We start from the raw sequence: 27,000 nt of genomic DNA on the forward strand, positions 1-27,000 counted from the left end.
CAGTGCACACACGCTCAGTCAGCTACTGCTCAGCCCCCGAGGCCTTCAGATAGGTGAGGGGTGGGGGGGACGATGCCCAGATGGCTTTGGGGAAGGTTAGGGCCCAGGAAGAGGCCAAGGGGCTACAGGTGGGAAGAAGTGCATGCAGCGGGACTCCATCAGACTGCAGTGCAACTCCTGTGTGACCCGGAGCCACTTACTGACCCTCTCTGAGCGTGTTTCCTCGTCTATGCTACGGGAGTAACGCCCCCCGTCTTGCAAGCCTGTGAGGCCTGAATCAAGCAGCCTGTGAGAGTGCCCAGATCCGTGTCTGGCGAATAGTAGGAGCTCAGGAAATGCCGAGTTGGCTCAGGGGTGGCTCGTCCAGTGCAGCTTGGGGACGGGGACTTGTCGGTGAAGCTGGGGGCATGGGGCCCGTGGAAACACAGACGTGTGTGCTGATCTGGACTTCAGGGCCGGGCCACGGACCTGGATTTTGGGACGTCAGAGCCCTCGGTGCTCACTCCGTAGGCCCTAGCCTGGCCCCAGGGCAACGGCTCCCTTGTCGGGTCCGTCCTGCCTCATCCCCCGGTTCTCCCCAGGGTGACCAGGGGCTTGCTTCCAAATGAGAAATCAGTCGGACTTGTGGCTCTTCCCAGCCCCTTGCTGGCTCTGCACTGCCTGGCAGGGAGGAGCCCTGACATGGGCCAGCGGGCCCTGTGCTTTGCCCCCTGCCACCCTGAGCCACCTGCCGAGGACCCTTGCACCCACCAGGGAGAGGCACCCTGGGGCTCGGGGGCTCGGGCTCAGTGAGGTGGTTAAGCGCTTGCACTCTGGGCCGACACCAGCCCGAGTTCAGATCCTCTCCTTGCCCACAGGGTGAGCTCACGCCAGTTGCTCGTCCTCCTGGGGTCACTCTCTGCAGCTGTAAGGTGGGGTTATGGGTCCCCACCCCCCCGACACAGTGAAGTCGGGGTTTAACCAGGCTATGCTGCGTGTGTGTCTGGGAGCACTCCCGGCTGGGCAGCGTGACAGGGCCGGTGTGTCCGCACGCAAATGCGGGCTCTCGTGGTTGTCAGTGTTCACTGATCCTCACGCTGGGGGCTGAGATCCCCGGAGGGAGAGAGAGATAGCAGGGGATGTGGGAAGCCGTCAGGGAGGCGTCCGGGAGGACCCTGGACGGAGGGTCTTGTGCAGCCGGGTTCCCACACGTGAGCAGACATCAGAATCCCCTGGAGGGCTGTTTTTTTTTTAAATTTTTTTATTTTTAAGATATATTTGTTCATTTGAGAGAGAGAGAGAGAGAGAGAGAGTGAGCATGAGCGAGGGGAGGGGCAAAGGGAGGGAGAGGGAGAAGCCCAAGCTCTGAGTGCAGAGCCCAACAGAGGGACTCGAGCCTGCAACCCTGAGATCCTGACCTGAGCCAAAATCAAGCGTCGGATGCTCACCGACTGAGCCACCAGGCGCCCCTCCCCTGGAGGGCTTCCTCCCAGGGTTTCTGGCCCAGTGGTTTGGGAGGGGCTAGAGAGCGAACGTTTCTCATATGTTCCTGGGTGCCCCTGGTTCCGCTGGCGCTGCTGGCCGGGACCACACTTTGAGAACCTCGGGCCTTGCGTTGATGGTGGGGCAGGGAGCACAGGATTCACATCCGATGGTCTTGAGTTCGAATGCCTGGTCCACCACTTACTAGTTCCGGGACCATGGGACAGGTAATCAGCCAATACCTATCGAGCCCCGCTCAGGGCTGGGGCCCCCTAGCCGGTGGCCGCTGGGGTGGCCCGGCATTGGCCTGACTCGACACCACCCTTCGAAGCCACCCAGAGGTTTCCTAGACAGAGGAGCAGAGGTTCCAGCCCAGGCTCTCTGCCCAGCCGCTCAGCCGTCGTCAGCCCCTCTCCCCTCTCATCAGCCCCTCTCATCTGTCCCCGCAGGAGGAGCCCTTTGTCATGTTCCGGAAGTCCGACAGGACGCTGTTTGGGAATGACCGCTTTGAGGGTTACTGCATCGACCTGCTGAAGGAGCTGGCCCACATCCTGGGCTTCTCCTACGAGATCCGGCTGGTGGAGGACGGCAAGTACGGGGCGCAGGACGACAAGGGCCAGTGGAACGGCATGATCAAGGAGCTCATCGACCATGTAAGTGGGAAGGGAGCACGGGGGAGCTGCCCAACCCCTCACCCGGCCCCCCCCCCCCGGGAGGCTTGGCCAAGCCCCGGCACGGCACGTCGGGGGTAGGGGGCATCCTGGCAGGTGGGGGCCTTGGGGGCAGGGGAGACGGAGACAGAGGTGGTGACTTGGGAAGGACCCAGCTCCCTTGGGCCTGCCTTGCTCGTGCTCCCCACTCCCAGACATGGCCTTGCACCCCAGCACACGCGCACGGCCCCATCTGACTGCGCCTTTCGCACTGGTGTCTTTGGTGAGCTCACCCTGCAGGGGTTCCTCAGCCTGTCCCTGCCTCCTGCTCCTTGAGGAGACTCCAAAGGATGCCCCAGCCATGTGGGCAAGATGCCAGCGCAAAACACGTCACAAACCCTGGGCACAGAGCTGGATCCGTCGCTGCCTTGAGTAACGTTGGGTGTGATGGGGAGACAGGGGGTGCAGGCAGCTGAGGGCTGCATGAAGGGACTTACTGGGCCAGGGTGGGGCTTGCTCAGCCCGGGGAAGCAGACAGGCTGGGCTTTGGGAAGAAGGAGCAGCTCGTGGGAGGGGCCTGGGGTGTGTGGGACCCCAGGAGGAAGACATAGGCCACCGTGTGGGGTGGCCACAGCCCCGGGTTTGAGCGCGGGGCCCTCCCTCCCCAGCTGTGCGGTCGGGGCCGTCGGGGGCCTCTCTGAGTGGTTTCCCCATCTGTGGCCTGGCGTTAATCCCTCCTTCTTGGTTGGAAGTGCGAAGTGCGGGGCGCAGCCCGCTGTACTACCCAGACCTGTCAGATGCCGGAAGTTAGGAGGCCAGGCGGCAGTCCCACAGAGCTACAGCCCAGGCCCCACTTCAGCACCTGACAGGTGTGCCACGGCGCACGCTCATCATCAACCTCCCCGAGACCCCATTTCCCCACGTCTAACACAGGAGTAAGTGACAACCAGCAAAGCTCCCACGGTTGTCGCGGGGATGAAAGGAGGAGCACAGGCCTGTCTGTCCCACGATAAACGTGTCCTGCCTTCCAGCCCAGGGCCCTCGGCCTTCCAGAGGCATCTGTTAGGGAAGACCTGCTAAGGAAGGTGAGAGAGGGCCTGATCCCTGCCAGACCGCTCTGTTCTCCCCCTCTCAGTTATCCCCCCAACAGCCTCGCGATGCACCCATTTTACAGACGGGGTTGAGGCAGGGAGAGGTGAGGCCCCACGGCTCGTAGGTGATGGAGCCGGGCTTCCAAGTGGAGGAGCCTTTGGAGGCTCTCTGCCTTCGGAAGCCCTGTCCTCCAACCCCGGAGCCAGGGCAGAGGTAGGCTCATGCAGGGTGGATCTTTGCACGGATCCAGCCGGGGGCTGGGGAGAGGGATGGCTACCGCCCTGCGTCTCTGGGTGGGCGTCCTGCTCACCCTCCTGCCCTCCCCGCTTTGGAGCCTCGGAGCTGGAGCTCAGAGTGGCCGGAAGGCTCAAGCAGAGCCTTCATTTCCTAGGCCCCGGGAACTCGGGCCCGCGTGGGAGGCTGGTGGGAGAGGCTCGCGGTGGCCAGCAGGACCTGGGGGCTGGGCTTGGTTCCCACTGGGCTGCTCACTCGCCGTGCACCCCCGGACACGTTTCCTGGCCTCTGTGGGTCTCAGTTTCCCTCTCTGTACAACGGGAATGGCAGTCATAGAACGAGCCCCGGGGGTTGTGAGGTCACACACGCGCATTACGCAGTCTGCACCATGTCGTTACCTGCTCTTCTTGTTTTTATTTTTGTCATAAGGCTGTTCTTTCGAGGAGGCCCGGGTGGGGGCTTCAGGAAATCCTTTTTATGTCTCTGAGCTCCAGTTTCTAACTCCAGGGCGAGAATACCTGCCCGGCCTTGTTCCCAGCGTGGTTTGGGGCCGGGAGGAGGCAGCTGGTGGGGAAGCGCTCCCAGATTGTGGAATCCAGTCTAAACGGAAGGGAGTGGTGTTGTCACCATTATTAGTAATAACTATAATTATTATGGAAATTAGTGAGCAGGCCCCAGAGGCATCTCCATTTATCAGCTCCCCTACTCCCGCTTTCTGCCTGGGATCTGGAATGTGGGGCCCCAGTGGGTGCCCGAGCCTGTCATTTGCAGAGGCTGCCAGGCTGGGGAGGCGGAGGGGGTCACGTGGAGCGCCGAGGCCACCTGTGGAAGCGAGCCGGCTGGTGCCAGTCTTGTCGGGCACAGCCTCTCCGGCGTTGGGAGCTTTGAAGAGCAATTCGCAAAGGGGGTGGATCAGAAAACCCCAGCAGCGGCCCGACCTCTCTAAGCTGACCCTCAGCCGGGGAAAAGAGGGGGGCGGCCTCGTCCGCGGGCTCCGTGCGGCACCGTATCCATCAAGGCGCGGGCCCTGACGGGACATGCAGGGGACCTTGTTAAACCCGATTCCCTGCAATTGATGAGCCTATTAATCCTAGCTTGGTGCCATTTTTAATAACATCATAACCATTTATTAGTGTCGTCAGATAATTAGTCTTCTCGCTAGCTCATAGATAGCGTGGTAGAGGCTTGGCAATATTATTACTTCCTTATTAGGGATCTGAACGCAGACGTAAAAGTGATGAATGCCTGCCTTTGCAGGAATCTGACCCGCGAGGCCCATTCGGAGGCCCCGGGCGGAGCCTCTGACCAGCAGGACCAGAGAGTCCGCTCACCTCCGACCCGTGCCACACGGCCTTCCAGGGAGCCAGGGTCATGGAGGAGGATGGGGCGTGTGCAGGGTGCCCCCCTCCCGCTGATGCAACAGACGCACCTGGACGGAGCAGTGATTTCTCCATCCGTCACCCCAGCTCTCCCAGACTGCCACTCTCTCCACTTTTACTGCCTGCTCTCTCCCATTTCCCCCTCTCTCCAAGGTCTCACTCACACCCAAGCCTTAAATTACTCGCAGGTGTTTTAATGACTCTGGAATCCAACAGGGATGACTTCACAATCCGGGTCTAGCACATACTCAACCTTTCTGGCCTCCCTTTCCACATCTACGAAATGGGAGTCATAAAAAAGCCCTCTTCCCAGGGTTTGTAGGACGATTTAATGAGCTGCGGCACAGAGATGCTTAGCAGAGCGCCTGGCGCCTGGTAAATGGGCAGCACCTGGGAGCTGTTCCTCCTGGAGGATGAACACCATGGCGGTGGCGGAGCCAGCCCCTCAGCCGTGGTCATCCCGGGGGGCAGGCGGGACATAGTGACCCGGGATCTAAGCCTGGCCCCTCTGAATACAAATAGGAGCCCCGGGAAACCAACTGACACTGTTCAGACTCATGGAGAACAGAGGCACACACCAAGGCATCGCCCCTTCTGCGTCACTTGGGGCATTGGCCTTTCCTGACACCTGCCATCCAAAGCTTCTGTCCTGACACACGGTCCCCAGCACCATGCTCGGGGATCGGGGTGCTGAGGGGAGGCAGCGATTTCAGAGAGTGGAGAGTCTGAACCCAGGAAGAAAGGCTACTGCTCCAGATGGGGGCAAGAGACGTTCTTGAAGAGCCTTGGGTGCTGCACACGGGCATTTGGTCCTCAGTGTGAGAGCTGCAGGGCACAGCTAGAGGATGTGGGGCGAGGGGGTGACATGAGAATGGGCCTGGAGGGAAGTCACGGAGCTGCTGGGCTAAACGGGAGCCAGCCTGGAGGCCATCGCTGGGACCTGGGTGAAGGAGAACATGGTGGAGGCAAGAAGGGAGGGCCACGGTGGGGAAGGAGGGCCCAGATAGCTCTGCAAGGAGACCGGAAGGTAGAGTTGAAAAGATTCGTGATTGGTTGGATGAAGGAGGTGAGGGAAAGGGAGGATTTTTGCACAAGGACAAGGGGTGAAATTCCAGAGCTGGGAAGAGGACAGTGTCATCCCCAAATAAAGGGCCTCCTGGCCACGTAGAGGATGGAGGGGGGGTACGGAGAGCATGCTGGGGTTGAGGTGCCAGTAGGCGGCTGGCCATACGGCTGAGCAGTCAGAGGAGGGAGCGGGGCAGGAGGTCAGGATTTGGGAGTCCTCAGCACAACCTTGGGGTGGGGGGGGACCTCGGGAGACATCCAGGGGGAGAGATTGCGGGCAGAGGGAGAGATGGGAGCCTGGGTAGGATGCGAACGACACGGGCGTGTAAGGAGAGAGGGCAAGGAGGAGTCCACAAGATGCCTGCCAAGGCCAGAGAGGAAGGAGGAGAACCAGGAGAGCGTGGGTGACAGGAGAGGCCACTGGAAAGACACGGGCAGAGGGTGACAAGTGGCAGGCAGGAAGGTCTACGGAGAGGAATGAACAGCATCCACGCGTTGGCACGCGGGCAGGGGCAGCCCCCACGTGGGCCTCCCGAGTGCTCCTGGCCTGGCTTCCCGCCAGCTTCATTCTCAGGGACCCAGGGATCCTGTCCTGGCTGCTGTCCTGAGCCCGGCAGTCAGAGCGGGTGGGTTAGGCAGAGACGACGCAGGAGGCTGGCCCGCAGGGAGTGGAGAAATGCCCTCCTGGCCACAGGAAGCCATCAGTTCTCTTGTCTCTCAGTCGTCACCTCTCACTAGAGCAGGTCGGGGGTTTCCCTCGCTCGTGGATGGGGCCCGACCAAGATCCACCAAGATGGGGGATGGAACAAGATGGACACTGGGGTGGTCACGGGTGGAAGCAGCGCTGCCCGGACACCCCGTCTGCCTCCCTGTAGGGCTGAGTGCCGGGCAGAGGGGATGGCTCGGCGCCAAGTGCCCACCTCCCCCGCCTGACCCTTCTTCCAGACAGCGAGGCCCCGATGCATGCTCCTGGCTGCCGCCTGAGCACCTGGGCTGGGCACGCCGAGCAGGTGGTGACGAACGAGGGCGCATTAGCGAGCACGTGGACCCACACACCTTCCCCGGAGACATGGCAGTGGGGTCCTAACAATGGAGCTGCCCATCCTGTGCAATCGGAGGGCCAGGTGTCAAGGCCGTGACCCATCACCCACCATGTCCCCCACCGTTCAGTAACTGGATCTTAGTCTTGGCCCCCATGGCTGGTGGGCGGGGGGGAACCCCAGGCCCCCGTTTGTGCAGCCAAACCACCTTCAGGCAGTGCACTTTGAAGCAAGGCACGCTGGGAGCTCACCAGTGGCAGGTGGAGTCCTGGATGGGACGGGGCAGCTGAGGGCAGGGGATTTCCTGATGGGGTGCAAAGGTGGGCTGTTGTTAGGGCAGCCGGGTGGCCAGGGCAATGACGGAGGAGCTCTGGGGAAGCTCCAGCTCTGCCTGAGAACAGGCAGGGGAGCAGGCCGGGGTGAGGTTCACCGAAGGACTCTAGGGGCCCGGACTCAGCCAGCAGAGCAACCTGGGGAAGACCTGGGGAGAAGCCCGGCTGGAGGTCGGGGTGCAGACAGGCCGGTGCAAGAGCGGTCAAGGCACAGGTACAGGGGAGCTTCCAGGGTGAAGGGGGCTCGGAGGGAAAGGGCGTTGAGAGGGAACAATGGGTGGGCTCTGTCCAACCCCCTGCCGAGGGTCACCAGCTCCTTTGTCCCTCCCACGGATTTGAGGGAACGCCGTCTCAGCCTGGCTCCTGGATGGCAGGGCTCAAGGTGGAGGCTTTGGGGCGCCAGCTCATTCGGGGGTGCGGCACCAGGGAGCACGTGAGGGGCAGGGACATGGAGCAGGAGCACCAAAGTCAATACGAGGACTCACAGTTGAGCCTGTCGGTACCAAGTGTCACCGGAACCTGAGTCGACACCCTAGAGAAGACTGACAGAGTGTGTCTTGGGGAGAAGAGGGGGGCAGGTTTGCCCACGGGCTCCTCCTGACGTGCATGCGTTTCTGGGTTGGGCGCAGCAGGCATGGGAGTCGGTGGGGGGGACCCTGCCACAGGACCCGCAGGGGCAGGGCGGGTAGGAGGTGAGGTGCCTGTGGGGGGCTGGACAGAACCAGAGCGCCTGGGCTGGGGCTTGAGGGCAGAGGACCGAACCAGGCACCCAGCAGGTGCCAGACCCTGTGACCGGAGCAATAGGAGCAGCCAAGACAGACGTCCGCGGCCCTCGCCACCCCCCCCCATGGGAACAGTGAATCAGCCAGGCTGCATTGTTCTGCAACTGCAGGCGGTGCCACCGCGGGGTGGAGGGGTCTTGGGAGGTGTAGGACAAGGAGCAAGGACTTGGGCTTCTCTGCCTAAGGGACTCCAACTGACACCGAAGAATGAGGAGGAGCTACCCGGGGTGCAGACGGGGTACCTGCTTGGGGGGGGCACCCAGGATGCCCACGTCTCCACCCTCGGCAGGGGGCCTGCAGGGTTGGCAGGACCCTGCCGTGCTGGGCCCTGGGTGGACCCCTGCCTGCCTGCTGGTGACACGAGGTGTGGGAAGGGGGTCTCCTTCAGAGGTGGGAGTGGAGGGGGGCATCCCCCATCACGTGTCCCGGAGTGGGGGGCGCCCCCCCCAAGCTGCGCCCTGCCTGGGACCTGGAGGAAGTTGCTAAAGACTTGGGACAGGTGGGGGCAGTTCTGAAACACCTTCCCTGTCCCTTGGCCGGCAGCATGCAGAGAAATCCAGGGAGGAGGCCCGGGTCATTTGTGGCTTCCGGGCGTGCAATGAAGGTGGCACATGTGTCGGGTGAGTGAAGGAGGACACAGGCTTGGGACGATGTCTCCCAGCCTCCAGGTAGGAGGGCAGGTGTGAGGGGAAGATCTGGTCTCAGACATTACCGCCGTCACCCCACCGAGTCCCATTTTCTCTCAACCAGGGAGCAGACCTGGATGCATTGGACCTGACCCCTGTTTACCCGGCCAGGGGAGGCCATGCCCCAGCCCCCCCTCAGGCCCCCTCCCCGAGCCCGGGACGGGCTGCTTGCAAGCTAGGCCTGCTGGGAGCTCACCTGGGGGTGGAACAGAGTCCTAGGTGGAGCAGGCCAGGCTGGGGGTGGGGGAGACAGGTGACCCTCCCCAGGGTGGCCAGGCAGCCCAGGGCAATGACCGGGGAAGGATGTGGAGCTGAAGACATTGCTGGGACCTACCTGAGGAGGGTCATGGGGACAGGTGAGGGCTTTCAGTGGAAAGGCCAGAAGTAAGGGGCCCTCTGGGGCCAGGGTCCCGGGAGCAGGGTCCTAACTGGAAGGAGGAGGGTGAGAGAGACAGGCAGGGCGCAGGACCCGGGCAGACCAGCATGGGTCAGGTGGCTTCAGGGAGAATGGGGGTGCCAAGCAGGGAAACTGAGGCAGAGCTCAGCACCCCCCCCCCCCCGCCTTCTTAGGCTGTGGTAAAGGTTGGTTAGGACCGTTATGGGCATTTTGTAGGTCAGTCTTGCAAAAGAACTTTACTGAGCTCCTTCAGGCCAGGCTTTGTGCTGACCCCAGGGATACACCCGTGTGTGATCCAGTTTGGCCCCTGCCCTCCTGGAGCTTACACACCAGCAGATGAGCCAGAGGTTAAACGGTGACTTACAAGTAAGTTGTTGTGATAAGGGCCCTGAGGAGCAGCACGAGGGGCTGTGGGCACAGCAGCTCGCCCAGGCGGGCAGTGAGGCCGCCACGGCTCAGGAAGCCAGCCTGTGGAGACTACAGGTGCTGGGACTTGACCCATCCGTAGACAACTCAAGAATTTTCCAGGGCTCTCTCCCCTGAGTTCTGGTGTGTGGGTTGTTGGGGCTGTTGGTGGTCAGGTTCGTGTCCAGCGGCTCTCAAAGCAGCGCTGGGGTTCCTTAAGCTTGGAGTCTGGGGGGTCATCAGCAGACACCCCCTGGGACTTGCTTTGAGCCCTTACGAAGCGGCAGGTGCTCAGCCAGCTGGCTCTGCGGATGTGCTTGCTCGTGTCTCTCCCGCACACGCCGGCTCGCTCAGTCCCAGAGTCTTCGGACGGTGGGCGCTGGGCCGGGCTCTGGGCCAAGCGTGCGGCGCACAGGGGTGGAAAGACATAGCCTCAGGCCCTGCTCCTGGGAGTTGATGGCCCAGTGGGGGAGACACCAGCAAGCCTCTCTAAAACCCAGCTGTGGTCAACACTAGGCGTGAAAATACTTGTGCCGTGAGAAGAATCACTAGAGAAACCAGACATCACCATCGGAGGATTTTGTTTGTGGGTGTAACTGCGCTGTGACCCCAAGTAGCCATTAGCTAGACAAAGAGTTTGTGGAGGAAGAAGTTCGGAAGCTCCAGGTAGAGGAATGCACACGTGCAAAGGTCCTGAGGTGAGGGGCTCCAAAAGAAGCTAGTAGAACACATGTAAGGGGACAGGTGGTAAGGAAAGGCTGGAGAGGCGGGCAGGGCCCATGTGCCCTTTCCAGCTCCGTAGCCACCAGCCATGGGGGGTGATTTACCTCTGAACTTAAAGACGACTTTTAAAATTCTTTAGTTCAAAATTAATCCAAGTATGGACTCAGCTCCTCAGTTACCCAAGCTGCGTAGGGCTAGCGGTTCCTGGGCTGGAGGACGCAGATGCAGAGCTTCCCTGGCGCTGCAGAAAGTTCTCTTAGATCGTCGAAAGGCTTACGGAACCCCTGATGAGAACGCCTTATCCTCGGGGCCAAGGCGGGTCTCGATGTACAGTCAGCAGGGTTGAGAATGGACCCATCCTAGCTGGAGCGACGCAACTTTGAGGAAAGACCGGAGGGCGAAGCCCGTGGCTACCACCACGTACGTGGGCAGGGAGGCAGCACACAGAGCCCTGGGGAGAAGTCCCGCGTGCGTGGCAGGAGTGAGACTGGTTTTCTTAAGGGGCCGAGGAAGCAGGAGCAGAAGGATCTGGAGGGAAGTGGGGGCGAGTCTGCATGTCCCTGCAGCCGTAGGGCTCAGAAGTCGGACCAGGCCATGCGAAGCGTACAATGGGGAGACCCCGTGGTGGCCGTGGTCGGCAGCCGGAGTGGGGTTCATGTCTCCAGCAATGAAGCCCACGTTCGGGCCAGGGCAGCGCGGGCCCAGCCGTAGGGCCTGCTCTTGTGAACGGGGAGGTGGGAGGAGGCTTGTGCATCCTGCTCAGGATCTAAGTGGCCGGTGTACGAGGGACCCAGGGCTGCCGCGGCCGACGGCCACACACTAAGTGGCTTAAAACAACAGATTTATTCTCTCTCAGTTCTGCAGGCCGGACATCAGCAGTCAAGGTGTTGGAAGAATTGGTCCTTATTTTTTTTTCCCCCTTCAAGCTCAATTAGCCAATATCAAGTACACACTTAGCTTCAGAGGTAGCGTGCAGTGATGTATCGGCCGCATGTCACAACCAGTGCTCATCACATCACGCCCCCTCACCCGGTTTCCACTGCGGGGGGCATCCGTGGTGTTTCTTGGCCTGACCCTGCATCGCTCTGCAATCTGCCCCCAGTGTCACGGGGCCTATGTGTCCTTGTCCTTGTGTGTCCTCTTCCCCACTTGCAAGGACGCCAGGCCTGGGGTGTAGAGCTCACCCTCATGCAGTGTGACTCCCTTCTTGACTTCTTTACTTCTGCATAGACCCTATTTCCGGAGCGTCCAGGTTGGTGAACCCATGGAGATGTGGGGAGAGTGGCGTGCCCCGAGAGAAAGAGGGAGGACGCGGGAGCTTCGTGCCCCTTCCCACATACCTTGCCCTACGCATCTCTTCCATGCAGCCATTCCGGAGTTATAGTCTTTTCTCATAACCGGCGACCGGAGTGGCCGCACCATTTTACGTTCCCACCAACAAGCTAGGAGAGGCCCGGTTGCTCCGCATCCTTGTCAGCACTTGGTATTATCAATATCTTTTTTTTTTTTTAATTTTGGCTGTTGGAGAGGCAGGCGGGAGTGTTGTGAGAATTTGAAACCACATGGGGAGTGTTGCTGGGGACACGCAAAGGAACACCTGCGAGGTAGAGACCAGATGCACACAGACCCCTGGTGCTACATGCCCAGCAGCGGCTGCTGGACCCAGTTATGGATTCAGGGACACTCAGCAGGGGCCAGAGAGAGCCCGATCCTGGGGGAAGTAAACATGCCCACAGAAGATACACACTGTGCCCCCCCTTTTGCACACAGCCCCCGATACTCCCCCGGCAATCTCGCCGATGCTGTTTAATCCCAGTGGCAATAATAAAAGACTATTTTATTGGGAAGTGGGGGCGGAAGGGCCTATTTCCAAGCTCATATTCACGGATGCTAGGGATTAGGACTTGAACATATTTGGAGGGGGCGCACAATTCAACCCCCCTACATGTGGTTTGCGTCATAGTGTAGTAAAACATGGGGGTTTGAGGTCGCAGCGAACCGGGTCCAGGTACCGGCCCAGCCATTCACCAGCTTGGAAGGCAGCTCTGCTCACTCACTACTGTACCACCGACGCCACTGGTCACCCAGACAAGGAGAGCTTGAACAAACCTCATAGCCTGACTGAGCCACAGCACCCTCATCTAGAATGTGCTAGGACATTTACCGCCACGTGAGGCTGCTGGGAGGATCCTGTATGGCATGCTTAGCAATGCCTGGGGTATAGGATCCATCTGTGAATGACAGTGGTTCTTACTATTTTAACCGTAGCAGGTCACAGTCTGAGCAGCAAGATCCCCCTCCCCCCACCCCACCCAGGGGATCCCAACCAAGAGGCAGAGCACAGAGACAGGGGATCTGGTGGAGACCTTACCTGAGAATGCAAGTAGGCAGGTGCCAGGAGGGTCACCAGACCCAGGTAGCAACCCCCCTGAGGCTCAGGGGGCTGAGCTTTTCCCCCCTGGAGGACCCCTGGCGGAGGAGAAGGCTGATCAGCGATGAGTTACAAGAAGTGGGACCATGGTTGTTAAGTCTGTTCTTGGAATCTGGAGGGGGTTTCCCCGGTTTCACTTTCTGGGACAAGGCTAGTGTCCAGCCAGCAGCCGAGGTGGCGGGATGCTCTGGGCCAGAAGAGGGAGCTGCAGGTGGTTTAGCCAATCCTGCCTTCAGCTCTGCTTGCTGGAGATGTGGGGGAGCAAAGGGCGCCAAGTGGCCCCATGGAGCAGAGTGGGAGAGGCTGGAGCCAGGTGGGTCCTGACAGACTCTTGGGAGGTGGAAAGCGGCTTATGGGGTTCAAGTAATGTCCTGGAAGGGTTGTCTTGCCCAGTTGAGAGGTTTAGACAAAAGTAGGGAAAGGTCCTGAGGCAGACAGGGCCAACAAATCACCGGTGAGATCAATGAATGTGTTGGACGAGTCAGAGGTTTGGTTTGTTCAAGGCTGTGAGCACCGTGAACATGAGAGCAAAGGCCTTGGACCTTCACGGAGCCTCAGTTTCCCTCCATAAGAATGGAGGGTTGGAATAGACGTTCCTGAAGGTCTCTGGTCCAGCTCTGACAGCCTATGATTTTATGAATCACCCTCAAAGAAATCTTGCACAAGTGGGAAGAGCCTGCCAACGTTGGGCCTTTCATTCCGAGTAATGAACTGACACAGCAGAGGCTTCACATCTGTTCCACTCTTGCAAGGGAAGCCGGACGAAATAATGCCTTTTTCAGAGAAATCGTAACCAACGGTGAAATGTAGTGTTTCTTGCCTAAACCAAAATCAAAGTGGAGAACGCCAGGCTTCCTGAAGCCCGAGGGAGAACACGCATCAAAACTCCCCGTGAAGGAGAGCAGGCTGACCAGCTGACTGGCTGCTGTAGGCACAGAATGTGTGTAGACACCCACCTCCCGACTTCTGAGAGCCCGAGAGCAGCGGGAAGCTGGCGGGCGGATCCTAGGAAGGTTCCAGGATGGCGCTGGGGAAGAAGCAGGTGCCCACAGCCCTAGAGTTGGCCTCCTTGCCAGTCCCGGACCCCTTCTCGTGGAACCTGCATGGCGGCAGACACCCTGATCCTCGGTCACTAGTACTTTCGTCCAACTTGCCATCAAAGCCAGAGGAAGACTGGCACCGTTGACTTTGAGATCCTTCCCGAGAACCCAGGCCAAGCCCCAGAAGCTGTTCCCAGAGACCAGCTCCAAATGTTCAGCGATGATGACTTTAGAGTCAGAGCACAGCCTCCCAAACAATGTGCTTTGAAGGGCCAGGGCCAGGGGAGGCTGAGTTCTAGAATCTAAAGCCCACTACACCCCGCCTTGTGCCAACATTATAGAGGATCCTAAACTCGGGAATAAAAGGAACCTTCCAGGATATCACATCCTTGTCCCCACCCTACTGAGTCCTGTCAACATCCCCCCTTGGTTGCTCACTCGACCGGAAGCTCCGTAAGAGCAGGAGCTGGGTCTCTCACTCTGTACCTTCCCTGATCGTTCTCTTCCTTGTATACACCCTGAGGGCTCCGGGGGGCCGGGGGGCGGCAGCTGTGCACTTCTTCTTCGTCTGCCTTCAAAGCAAGGCAAGTTCCAACTCACACATTCCAAAATTTACCAAAGGACGATCCCACTCTGACACATCCTTTATAACAGGCTCCTCTTCCCTGGTGTCCCAGGTTCTAAGGGTCACTGGACCCTTGGGCTCTGCATGTCAGTCGTCAGATGTGGGGGCTGCCCTTATAAGGAAAAACACGGAGGTTGCAGTGTCGTGGTTTCGTGTCTGCCAGCAAGGCCGCCCTCCACTCCCGCTGCCCCCAGCCTGGGGAAGCTGCAGAGTCTACCCAGGTCAGGCTTCCCTTCCTGGAAGACTGACTTCAGTTTGGCGGCTGGTTCCTATGCTAGGATTGGTGAAATGAGAGATGGTGTTAACAGCTACCATTTAGTAAACAGTTTGATGGATGTCTGTGTCCCCCACTAGGCTGTGAGCCCCAAGGCAGGAACCACGTCCTTTTGGCTCAGCTCTGAATCTCTCGTGCTTAGCGGAGCTCATAAAATGAATGAATGAGTGAGTGAATGAATGAATGAATGAAGCAAATTGGACCAAGCCATTGGGTGGCTGCCTGGAGGCCTTAGAAAGGGGTGTCGGAAGCAGCTGCCCACCCTTGGCCAAAGGGTCTTTCGTGCTGTTCTTTAGGACCTGACCTCTCCGTCCTGCCCTCTCCTAAGACAGGGAAGTGATAACCTGGTTCACGCTGTGATAGGTCACTATCCACAGGAGCCCTCCCAGGGGGAACACCGTCAACAATACTACAGGGCTGAGATGGGCTTGGGAACGGACAAGCAAAGCAAGGCCCCAGCTACGGCCCAGCTGCGCTGGGGTCACAGGTAAATAGGCAGATAAGACAGAGAGTCCCATGGCCACGCATCCTGCATTGGAACTGAGCGGGTTAGGACCTTACCGTGGGGGTGAGCAAGCTTCATGGGTGTTTGGCATTGGAGGCGGCATATGCGCGGAAATAGGGGTGGTGGTTAGAGACTGCAGGGAGAGGGTGTTCTCTGCAGGGCACGGTGTGTGCAAAGCATGGAGGCGGGAAAGGGCATGTGGGGAACAGGAAGCAGTTAAATGGGGCCTTTGTAGGAGGAGAGCCGCGGGGAGGAGGCTGGGAAGATGGAATGAGGGATTATAGGAAATCCCTTTAATCAGAAAATCTCAGACCAAAGAGATGGACCTTTAATTATTACCCTCCTTAACATTGTGATGAGCTCAAGTTGGCCAGTGGGAACACTCCAAACCGCCTTTGCCCTCTTCCCTCCCCTCACCCGACCAACCGAAGGGGGCTCTGGGCTCCCCTCTCCCTCTAACGAGGGTATTATATGGGCCCAATTGGATTTTGATGCTTTGAGGGTGCATAAAATATCCAGAAGAGAGAAAAGCAGTCGAGAAGCGGACAGGACAGGAAAGCAGATTCAAGGAAGGTTTGTTCCGGACTCCGCGTCCTCTTCGCGATGTCTGAAAAGTCGCCAGTAAAGAGCAGGAGCTGTTTCTAAGTGTGTGTAGGTTTGCTGAACTGTGTGTATTTGACAAAGCGCCATTTGGGGAGCGAACCATATGGGTGCAGGTTTCATGGGGTTCCCTCCGCTGCACGTTGATACCGCGAGCTCCTGGGGAACAGGGGTTCGGTCTAAGTCACCACTGCCTTCTCGGCACGCCGGGCCCGGCCTGGCACAGGAGGGGGTCTGTCAACACTGAAGAACGGTCGAGTGACCCCAAGGTTCTGGAGACAGACTCCCCTTGACCCCCTGCCCTCCCCTCCTCCAGGAAGAGGTGTCTGTCCCCTGCTCGTCTGAGGCTTTACTCACGTCTGGGTGTGTGTCTCCCTCTCGTTGCAGAAGGCAGATCTGGCCGTGGCCCCCCTGACCATCACCCACGTCCGCGAGAAGGCCATCGACTTCTCCAAGCCCTTCATGACGCTCGGTGTGAGCATCCTGTATCGAAAGCCCAACGGCACCAACCCCAGTGTCTTCTCCTTCCTCAACCCCCTGTCCCCAGACATCTGGATGTATGTGCTGCTCGCCTACCTGGGGGTCAGCTGTGTCCTCTTTGTCATTGCCAGGTAAGGGCGATGTCGGCCCAGGGCTCTGGCCCAAGGTTGGGGTTTCAGGGAAGTCATGCTGGTCACCACATCCGGAGCCTTAGCACAGAAGGCCCAGGTTCGGGCCACTGCTGTTCCTACCCCTCTCTACCCTCCTGAGGCTCAGACCCCCAGAACATTCTGTTGCCCCTCCTCCCCGCCCCACCCCACCCCAAGCTTGCATCCCCAGGCCTTACCCCGGTCTGCATCCAGGAGGCAGCAGGAGTGTCCCAGGCCCCTCGAGCAGGCTTGGAGAGGTTAGGTCACTGCCCAGAGCTTCACCACCTGGGCCAGGCGCCCAGGACGACAGACTTCCGTGCATCGGACAGTCCGGTGACAGGATGGAAACTTGGAAAACAGACCGTGTCCACAGAGTGGGAGGAACAGTGCCATATAAACACACGCATCCCTGTCCATAACACATGCTGGCAGCCGCCTCGCACACTCGGTCGTCCGCACGAACTAGACGTAGCACGAGCCTGCTGGTGCCCGGTCGGAGGTGGTCACCAGGGTCAGGTGTAGCTCCATGTTTACTGGGCGCCTGCTGCTTGCCAAGCGCCGAGCTCTGTGCCTCACAGCCCTGTTCATGACCTAATTCTCTCAGCGCCATCCACCCCCTGCCCCGTCACCGCCACGAATGGGAGACACCTAAGCCTCGCAAAGGCCCCGTGCCCCGCAAGGCCACCCAAGCAGTAAGGGACGCAACTGGCATTGGAGCTCTGACCACCCGGTGTTGTGTGTGTCAGGCACATCCCCGGCCCCCTGGACGTGTGTCCTGTGCCCCTGCCCCAGTCGGTGGCTCCTGGACCCCTGGCCCTCTGCCTCCTGCTTCCAGGCTCCAGCCCCAGCCCCCGCCCTCCTTCTTTGTCCTCTACATCCTAACAAGGTGTGAAGAGAGACTTCTTTGGAGAGGCAATTGGAGATTCAAGGACTTGTGTTTGGGCCTTTTTTTTTTTTCCCTCCTGAGTCTTCTTTGAAAGGCTCCCTCCCACCAAGCCCCCTTGGCTCCCTCCTCCCGCACAGAGAGAGACCAAAGGGAAGGATGTGAGGGATGAAATCGTCCTCTCCGGACGCCGGTGGCTGCCAGCTGGCCGGTGCCGCCCGCCACCCAGCCCCCCCGGGAGAGGCCATCATCACGCCTCTTTCTCTAATGGCCTAACGAGCCTTTGAAAGCAGGCGCCCCTCTCCAGAGCTCTCACCGTCATTTGAGCAGCTCCAGCCGGCTCTCGGCTCCCACCCCCTGGAAAGCAGCTCTGGCTTCTCCAGCAGGACTCCTGCCCACCGATGCAAGGCCAGTCCCCCCACTCTGTCCCCCCCATCCCAGCCTTTCAGCCTGCTTTTCACCTCCTGCCTCCTGGCAGAGAAGGTAGGGGCCCCCCTCCTGAGGTTAGGCTGGAGAGGCTTTCTGGAAGAGCTGGGACTTCTGCAGCTGCTAGAATGACACAGGACAGCCAAGGGGACAGGAGAGGGACAAGGGACCTGGCCACAGGGCCCTGAACAGAGGACAGCTATAACGTTGCACCACACTCACCTCACTCGCACCCATCCCGTCCGATCCTTACAGAGGTCCGAGGAGGTGGGGATACTTCTGCCCACTGTGCAGAAGCAGCAAGTGAAGCTCAGGAAGGCCGAGCCAGGGCCCAAGGTCAGACAGTTTTTGCTTCCAGGGCTGGACCCCAGAGCCAGACCCGCCCATCTTTAAATCGGGGTGGCAAACACTGGTGTCCCCGGGGCCGGACAGGAAGCGTGAGAGAATGAAGCAGGAGGAGGACGCACGCCTGGCCGGCGGGGCAGCCACTCCTCGGCCCCGACACACTGTGCTAAGCAGGGACGCAGGCCCCGTGCTGCAACATTCATGCTGTTTAGACAGTCAAATTTTTTGTGTGTCACCTCGTGGCTTGTGCAGGTCGTCGCTAACTCGATGTCTTCCAACACCGAGTCAAGCATGGCGCATCTACAGGATGGATGTGGCCTCTGTCCCCCCTCCACGTGCCCGGTGTCCTTTGGACCACTCCACGCTGGCTGCTGGAGAGCCGGATGCAGCTTCCCCAGACATGGGGTCTTGGAAACATGGGCAGTTCCCCGGGCCGCTCCAGGGCAGCTGTGGTGTGTTACGGGGCTGCCCGGCTTGCCAGCTGGCCTGGCCTGTGTCTGTCTAGCACCAGGAGTCCCCATGTTGACCAATGCTCTTCTCTGCCACCGGTTTATTCTGCTTTACGCTCGGAGAAGGAGAAGGAGAAAGGAAGGGAGACAGAGAGTGGGATGGCTGGCCCTCGTGGCAAGGACGTGGTCCTAAATGCAGGATCCCCAGGGCAGGGCTGAGGGTCAGCGGCCAGCCAGTCCAGCTCCCGGGACTCACATTCTGATCAAATCCGGTGCAGATGAGCAGCCCGGGGAAGAGATGGCCCCGGTTGGCCGGTGCTCTGTCTACACCTCCATCACCGGGGCTGGACTTCAGCTTCTCCCACGAGTGGAGACCTAGAGGTATCACCAGGTCAGCCTCTCCTAGCTCCTACCTGTGTGCATGACTGGACGGTCCTTCGCAGCTGCGAGCCCTTAATCCAAGATCCTTTGTGAACTTTGGGGGGCACCTTCCTTACTATCCAGGATCCAATCCGCTTCTGTCCTCTCCTGTGGCCTTAGGGGTTAGAATCTGGGCCCTCCAGCCCCCTGACTGCTCCAAACCACCTCCCCGTCTGCAAAATGGGCACCTGTCATTTTGTCAACCTCCAAGTCCTGTTGGACCAAGAGGCCCGTTCTAGAGCCAAGTGGTTGTATCATGATGAGCGGCTCCACCGCTGGGAATTTATCCTATTGAAAGTCACCATTGATGGTCCCCTCCCCCCACCCCCCGCAAATCTAGAAAGCCTCTCCTTGGAGGACAGGGCCTGCCCATGGGCGTGGTGCCTATGGAGGTGTCCTCAGGGGCGTCTCTTCCGGCAGAGTGTGCGGCAGTGGGAGACGGGGACAGGCCCAGCACCGCCAGCGGAGGAGGGATCGAAGACCCCTAGGAGGTAGTTTCAGAGAGGAAAAGGCACATCTGGAAAAACGGGTCTAGAAGGAGGCTGGTGACTAAGTGAGGAGCCCAAGTTGCAGGCAGCACTACGGTATCATCCTTCCTTGTGTCTGAAAACAACCCTCGGTATCACATACGTGTGTGCACGTAAGACCCACAACCCTTGTGCGGCCTCATCAGAAATCATCTCTACGTTGTCTCCCCACCCCAACCCGGCCTTCTGGGGGGCTCCGACCTGGGGCTCTCGTTGCCCCCGGCAGAGCCCTGCAGGCACCTGTCACTTCTTGGCTCGCTTCCAGGTCACAGAAAGATACCCTCGGTGTCTCTCTAACCACAAACACTGTCACAAATCAGGAATTAGAAGGTTGGGTCCAGTCGAGTCCTCGACATTTCTACCTTTGCCCGCAAATCAGACCTCTGGCCTCGCCTGGCACGTGGGCCCCCTCCCGCAGAGCCTCCCTGGCCGGCCTGCTCCTCTGCCAGCAGCCCCTGCCCCACGGCCTCTCCCTTCTGGGGTCCTGGGGCCCTTCTCGGACGGGGCTCAAGGTGGTGCGGGGCTGGATCTGTCTCCTTGGGCCCACCTGGTTCAGGGACGCGCTGCTGGCCCAGTGTCCGTGTATCTGGCTGCGTCTGGGCGTGCAGGCCAATGCCATGCGACAGGGACTCGCGCTCCTGCAAGCACCCGGGAGCCACCCAGCAGCCCGACCCCGGCCCTCCAGACCCCCAGGCAGGCTCTACTCATTGCAGGGCCACCCACCGGGCTCATGGCAACCCCACTCCCTGGACTTCACAGAGGGGACGTGGGGACCCCTGAATGTACCGCCCTCCCGAGGCTTTTCTCCAGAACCTTCCCACGGCAGCCTCTGCCTCGCCTCTCCTAAAGAGCCTTTATCTCTTTGTGGATTTTTAGAGCCTCGAGCCTATTCGTGGCCATTCCCTTTGAATATCCCCATCTTGGTTTAAAGCCTCCCTTTAAGATTTCACATGGGTAGGGTCTCCCCACGTGGTGAAAACAGAATTCTTCTCACGCGAGCTTTGGTGATCAATGTATAATTTATTAAAGCTTTTAAAAGGGGGATAGAAAAGTCTCAACATCACGCCTAAAGCATATCGTGCATTAGAAAACAAAACAAAATTCCACTGGAGGCGCCTCTCCTGCTGGGCCTGTCATCTCAGCGTCCGACCCCACACCAGCCACGCCAGCCTCCGGGGGGGAGGCTCTCTCCAGGGTCTCCCCAGGGTCTCCCAGTCTCCCCAGGGCCCTCTCGCTTCCCCCTGCTTACGTGTCCTCACCTGGAATCCATGCAGCAAAGATCCCTCCAGTTATCAGGACTTCTCTTCCTTACCAGGCAGTGGGGTGGGGAGGGGCGCAGCTCTAAGTAACATTTTTTCCCGTCACTCAGATATTTGTATATTCGGAGAGAAAAATCTGAACAATTATATAACACGTTGTTCTCTCCCCGGGGGTGGGATCCTGGAGGACCTCCTTCACTTTTTCATCGTAGTCTTCTCTACTGCTTGAATATTTTATGAAGAGTATGCTTTGCTTTTTTTTTTTCCCATCTTAAGTATACAAGTAATAGAAAAAAACCATTCTCATTTCTAAAAATTCGTATAATCTGTCTAAAGCAACAGGCTTCTCTGAAATTCTGGCCGCCCTTTGAACCCCCCTTCCCCGGAGGTAATAAACGCTGGTATTTTTTTAGATGTGGATCTTTCCAGACCCTTCCAACGCGTTTGTATACACACGTACGTAAGGCGCCAGAGTGCTGTATCTTTGCGGATCTATTTATATAAATGTGATCATATTGTTCTTATTTTATCACTCTTTTTTTTTTTTTTTGCCAAACAGTATGGGTGGAAGATCTTTCCCCGTCAATACCTCCAGACGTCTCTCGTTCTGTTCTATCAGCCGTGTGACATTGCGGAGGGTGCCTCTGACATCGTTTACTTAATCATTCTTCTGTTGAAGGACATTTAGGCTGTTTCCAGTTTTTCGCTATTACAAACAATGCTTTGATAAACACCCTCGCGCGCTTCTCTTTATATAAGCTCATGTCGGGGCGTTTTTTTTTTTCTAGGCCAGATAATGAGTCGCGGAATTGCTAGGTTGAAGGGCATGTGTGCTTTTAATTTTCAGAGATACTGCTGAATTACTTTTACAACCGGAAAAGGGCACTAACAATAAAGAACAAGACGCAAAATGGCCCTGATTTCCCATTCCCTGCCTCCCCAGCAGAGCACCAAGTAAATTGATGCTAAAGTGGCAGCACATCAATGTTTGCTAAACAGGCAGCTCCCGTGGCCTGGACGCCCCCTCCCCCGTGGGGTCCCCGCAGCTCTGCCCCACTGCCCCCCTCTCCCTTCCAGGTTCAGCCCTTACGAGTGGTATGACGCTCATCCCTGCAATCCTGGCTCCGAGGTCGTAGAAAACAACTTCACTCTGCTGAACAGCTTCTGGTTCGGAATGGGGTCCTTGATGCAGCAAGGTATGTGCCCTCTCTCCCCAGAGGTTCCCTCCTCCCGGGGGTTGGTGGGCAGGTGGGGGGCGCGGGGTGCCCCTGAGTCAACAGAGCCTGCCCACCCTCCAGGGCAGCTTCAGACCTGCTGAGCTGTCAGCCCTGGTCTGTACCCTGGTCCCAGGTCCCCGTCCACCCTCGCTACCGTGGCCGGACGGGGCTCGGGGTGTGAGGCTAAAGCAGATAAGCCACCCTATACCCGTGATGTGCAGGGCTCATCCCTAACCGCTGTGGAGCAGGAGCGTCCTGCTTGCTGGGGTCAACCAGCTGATGGCCCTGTCACCTTACACTCTGGCTGAGTCAAGTGGAGCTGAGGATGGAGGAGACCGGGGGCAGGGAGGTTAAGGCCTGAACCTGGGTGGTGGCCATGCGGGTGGAAGACAGACATGGACTCCGAGAACTTCAGGATGTAGCAGGGATGGGACTCGGTGACCACCTGGCCGTGGGGAGCCTGGGAGTGAGCAGGGTCATGGTCAAGGTGGGGCTATCAGCCTGAGTGCATCAGGAAGAGTCTGCACAGAAGGATAGCATTTTCCTACATCCTCTAGAGGGACAGCTGGTGTATCGCACCTGACCCTGGCCTGGGGGCCCTGCTTTTGGTCAGCTCTGCAGCTAGTCAGATGTCTCAGAAAGCAGAGCACCCACACTGGCTGCAGAGACACCATGGGCAGAAGGGTGGGTGCCAGGAGAGAAGCATCCCCCTCCCAGGAAGGACCCCCGTCCCCAGCCTTTCTGGCCAGGATCCACGAGTTCATGGGTTCCATCTGTCGAGTCTCATGTCCAGAGCCTCTTAACTCAGAGAAGAAGGTGGGGGTGGGACCAAAGTCTCTGCCTATGTTAGGATCCCATGAAGGCGCATTGGGTGACAAGGGGGCAAGGAAAGGAAGGGGATCCAAGGGCACTCAGCTGTGTGTGCTCTCGAGGCCCAGCACAAACCCTGGCCCTCAGGAGACCTCTGTCGGCAAATGCCAAATAAATGACAGGATCCCAGCGTGTCCTGAGTGACCACTACCTGCCAAGCCCTCTGCTGATGACCTGGAGCAATCTGGGGGGTGGAGCAATCTGGAGGAGGGGAGCTGGGAAGCGACAACAGGCTGCTTTCAGGGCAAGTGCGTCTTTGTGTCCCACCATTAATGTGTGTCCTGGAGCCTCCCCTCACTTCTTTGTCCATCATCTTTTCTCAGGGACAGTTGGGAAAGACCCGGAAGCCCCTCAACGCAGTCATCGCTTCTCCTCTCCCACCTCCAGGGCTATTCAAAGCCTGGCCCCTGATGTATTCCCCGTGGGGTTTTGATTAGGAGGGAGAAAAAATAGTCATGTATTTGGAAAACTCTCCTTTGAGTAGAAGAAGAAGGGAAGAAGGGAAAAAAAATCATCTGTATCAAAGCACTTTTCAGAATGCAGGTCCCAATATTCTGGAAAGTTCAGGATTCACTTGCTATTTAAATCTCTTGAAAGCCGCCTAGTTAATTACTTCACTTAGAAGGTTCCGTCTAAATTGTGCTCCACGCCCAAGGTCAGGGAGGAAGAGTGATCTATTTTGGCAAAGAGCTTCAAAAAGTGTTGATTTTCCTCCTGCTGCACAGCACCGCCCGCCGGCTTGTGTTTGTATACGGCGCATATTTGCACTCTCACTTGCAGTGAAAGCGCTGCAGCCTCACGCTGCAGTCCCCACGGCCAGGTAGTTGTGAGAGGCTGGGACGGAGGACGGGTGAGTCTCCAGAGAGGAAAAGTGTCCAGCGCGGTCACGTGGAGCTGGGAGCAGGATCCACCTGAGTGCAGGGGTTTCTACCCCCAGCCCTTCTGACCCGGGGACCCCAGGGTGTCATCTGGTTCTTAAATTTTAGCAGCATGGGAACCACCTGGAGAGCTGATCTGGGCCGAACCCAGATTTCTGGGCCCTACCCCTGAAGCGACAGAGTCAGTAGGTCCTGGGAAGGGGCCTGAGAATGTGCTGGGGACTCTAGCAAGACCCCAGGCGCTGCTTGCTGGTCCGGGGAGCACAGTGATGACCACTGCTGAGCTGTTACTAGGTCATCAGTGGGGTCTGTGATGCTGGGGGCCTGAGCAGCCCTAGACGGTGTCAGGAACCACGTGCTTTTCTCCACCCTCCCAGGGTCAGAGCTGATGCCCAAAGCCCTGTCCACGCGCATCATTGGTGGCATCTGGTGGTTCTTCACGCTCATCATCATCTCCTCCTACACGGCCAACCTGGCTGCCTTTCTGACAGTGGAACGCATGGAGTCGCCCATCGACTCTGCTGATGACCTGGCCAAGCAAACCAAAATCGAGTATGGGGCCGTCAAGGATGGGGCCACCATGACTTTCTTCAAGGTGAGACCCTCTCCCTCCCTTGCAGCACCACAAGTGGACCCTCCCACGCCCGTCACTGTCCTTCCCAAACCGCGCAGGAATCCTCAGGGCTCGGGCCCTTCCCTGTTGGAGACCAGTTGGCTTTGGGGAAGCTGTGATGATGGTGCGGCCACCAGAGTGGGTCCCAGCACAGATCCTACACATTTTCATACCTGGGACCATGCATGGGGTCAATGTGCTGGTTTTTTCTCTAAATCATCGGAGGAGGACAGGTGGAAGGATGAGGCTGGGAAAGGGGGAAGGAGAAGCGTGGTCCAGACACACAGACATGTACGGGGGCCAGTGGGCTCCCTCACCTTTGGCTTAAGGTTTTGGCGACATCCGCGTCCTAAGAGGCTGGCCTGCACTTGGCGGCAAGCTCTCCACCCCTGAGGGGGCAGCAGCAAAAAATAAACATTTCTTCGCATGTTATACTCTTGGACGGCTGGTGTCCGGCTAAAGCCCCTGTCCCTGCTAGGGCTCCTGTTCTGATGGGGTCTGGCCCCGGCTTTACTGCTCCTCCTGCTTTGGGGGTATTGGCCCAGTTCCCCCAAGGATTTTCACCTACTAGAGTAGCTAGGGTTTAGGAGACTGACGGGCTAAATGTTCTTACAGGAATTAAGGTAAAAATCACAAGAGCTACCACCCCCAGACAAGGCAGCGCAGCCTCACTGACCCTTTACGACAACTCCTGTGAGGTAGACACCACGATTATTTCCACGGTACACGTGTGGAAACTGAGGCTCAGAGTGACGAAGCAGGTTGTCCAAGAACTCAACAGCTGAAGGACCCAGGTCTGCCTTCCTGCAAAAGCTCATGCTCTAGGCCACGGTGGTTCTGAGACGTGAGCGTGATCCCAATCATCTGGGAGGCTTGGGAAAACCCAGGTTCCCGGGCCCCGCCTTCCAGGTTTCCGGTGTAGGAAGTCTGGGGCAGGGCCAAGAATGCACGTTTTTATGAGTTCCCGGATGCCTCTGTTCTCATGGTTTCTCTGAAGTGGTCAGGCTTCGGGAGCTCCGGGGGCTGTAGGTCCGTTCATCCGTTTATTCATTCGTCACTTGGAAGCTTGGGCCCTGTTCCCTATCCTCCAGCTCTGGTTTCCTTCCAGGCTAAGCCTTGGAGGACTGGACTGAGCCTCCAGTGGGGCCTGAGTGAGGAGAGGGCAGGAGGGAGAGGACTGGGAGGGAAAGCCTCTCCCCCCATGCCCTGCAGCCCCACCAGCACTCTCCCCTACTCTGGCCTCCCCTGTGACCCTCCTTGAGGATGGAAGCAGGTGTTCAGTAGAGGAAAGACAGAAGGAAAGGGCTCCCCTCGTGTGACACTGCTGCTGCCACTGAGAAGTGGCAAGTGTGGCCTTCCTGAGGGGTCACTATACATGCATTTGGGCGCATAAAAGCATCGTCACAGGCATAGTAGGAGCTCTCTGGGACCCTACGTGTTTGTGAGCGGTATGGGAGCATGTGTGCACCTGTGTGCATGCGTGATCCATATAAACCTGTATTTAAGGGTGTATGTGTACACACAGGTGCCGGTGTGCAAAGTCTGCCTGTGTGGGTGTATGTGTATCTTTGTGTTTGGACGTGAGTATTTGCAAAAATCTGTATGTGTATTGGCAAGCATACGTGTGCGTGTGTCTCTGTGATCTGGGTGCTTGGACATGTGCCTATGAGTGTGGCTGTGCCAGAATGTCTAGATGTATACGTGCATGGAGGTTACATGTGTGTCTGTCTGCCTGGATGTCCCCAGGGGTACATGTGGACAGAGGTGAGCACGGGGGATGGCATCTGTGTGTGTCCCAGCCCAGGCATGCACATGTGTAATGGCTCGTATGTGTGTGTGATGGCCCCTGCATGCACACCTGTCTGCGTGGGTGTCAGCCTGTGTATGTAACGGACCGTGCATGTGTATGTGTGACGGCTCCCACATGCATGCATGTCTGTGTGTGTCAGCCTGTGTATGTAATGGCCCATGCCTGTGTGTGGGTGATGGCTCCCGCATGCACGCGTGTCTGTGTGGGTGTCAGCCTGTGAATGTACCAGGCCGTGCATGTGTGTGGGCGACGGCCCGTGCATGCACCTGTGTCTGCGTGGGTGTCAGCCTGTGTATGTAATGGACCGTGCATGTGTATGTGTGACGGCTCCCACATGCATGCATGTCTGTGTGTGTCAGTCTATGTATGTAACGGGCCATGCATGTGTGTGGGCGACGGCTCCTGCATGCACGTGTGTCTGCGTGGGTGTCAGCCTGTGTGTGTAACAGGCGTGCCTGTGTGTGCGTGACGGCCCCTGCATGCACGCGTGTCTGCATGGGTGTCAGCCTGTGTATGTAATGGACCGTGCATGTGTATGTGTGACGGCTCCCACATGCATGCATGTCTGTGTGTGTCAGTCTATGTATGTAACGGGCCATGCATGTGTGTGGGCGACGGCTCCTGCATGCACGTGTGTCTGCGTGGGTGTCAGCCTGTGTGTGTAACAGGCGTGCCTGTGTGTGCGTGACGGCCCCTGCATGCACACCTGTCTGCGTGGGTGTCAGCCTGTGTATGTAATGGACCGTGCATGTGTATGTGTGACGGCTCCCACATGCATGCATGTCTGTGTGTGTCAGTCTATGTATGTAACGGGCCATGCATGTGTGTGGGCGACGGCTCCTGCATGCACGTGTGTCTGCGTGGGTGTCAGCCTGTGTGTGTAACAGGCGTGCCTGTGTGTGCGTGACGGCCCCTGCATGCACGCGTGTCTGCATGGGTGTCAGCCTGTGTAT

The 27,000-nt window shown here is 58.4% G+C and overlaps 1 protein-coding gene across 2 annotated transcripts in view; it reads left to right on the top strand.

The window, feature by feature from the left end:
- GRIK3 (glutamate ionotropic receptor kainate type subunit 3) overlaps positions 1-27,000 on the top strand; it is a 217,190-nt gene that overhangs the window by 177,015 nt on the left and 13,175 nt on the right. For both annotated transcript variants that reach the window (XM_055341917.1, XM_055341918.1), the window contains exons 10-13: positions 1,911-2,114; positions 16,109-16,332; positions 21,737-21,855; positions 24,002-24,219. In XM_055341917.1, the coding sequence (XP_055197892.1) occupies positions 1,911-2,114; positions 16,109-16,332; positions 21,737-21,855; positions 24,002-24,219 (765 nt within the window). The remainder of the gene's footprint in view (positions 1-1,910; positions 2,115-16,108; positions 16,333-21,736; positions 21,856-24,001; positions 24,220-27,000) is intronic.

Source organism: Nyctereutes procyonoides, unplaced genomic scaffold, assembly GCF_905146905.1.
Source record: "Nyctereutes procyonoides isolate TBG_1078 unplaced genomic scaffold, NYPRO_anot_genome, whole genome shotgun sequence".
Taxonomy (NCBI): Eukaryota; Metazoa; Chordata; class Mammalia; order Carnivora; family Canidae; genus Nyctereutes; species Nyctereutes procyonoides.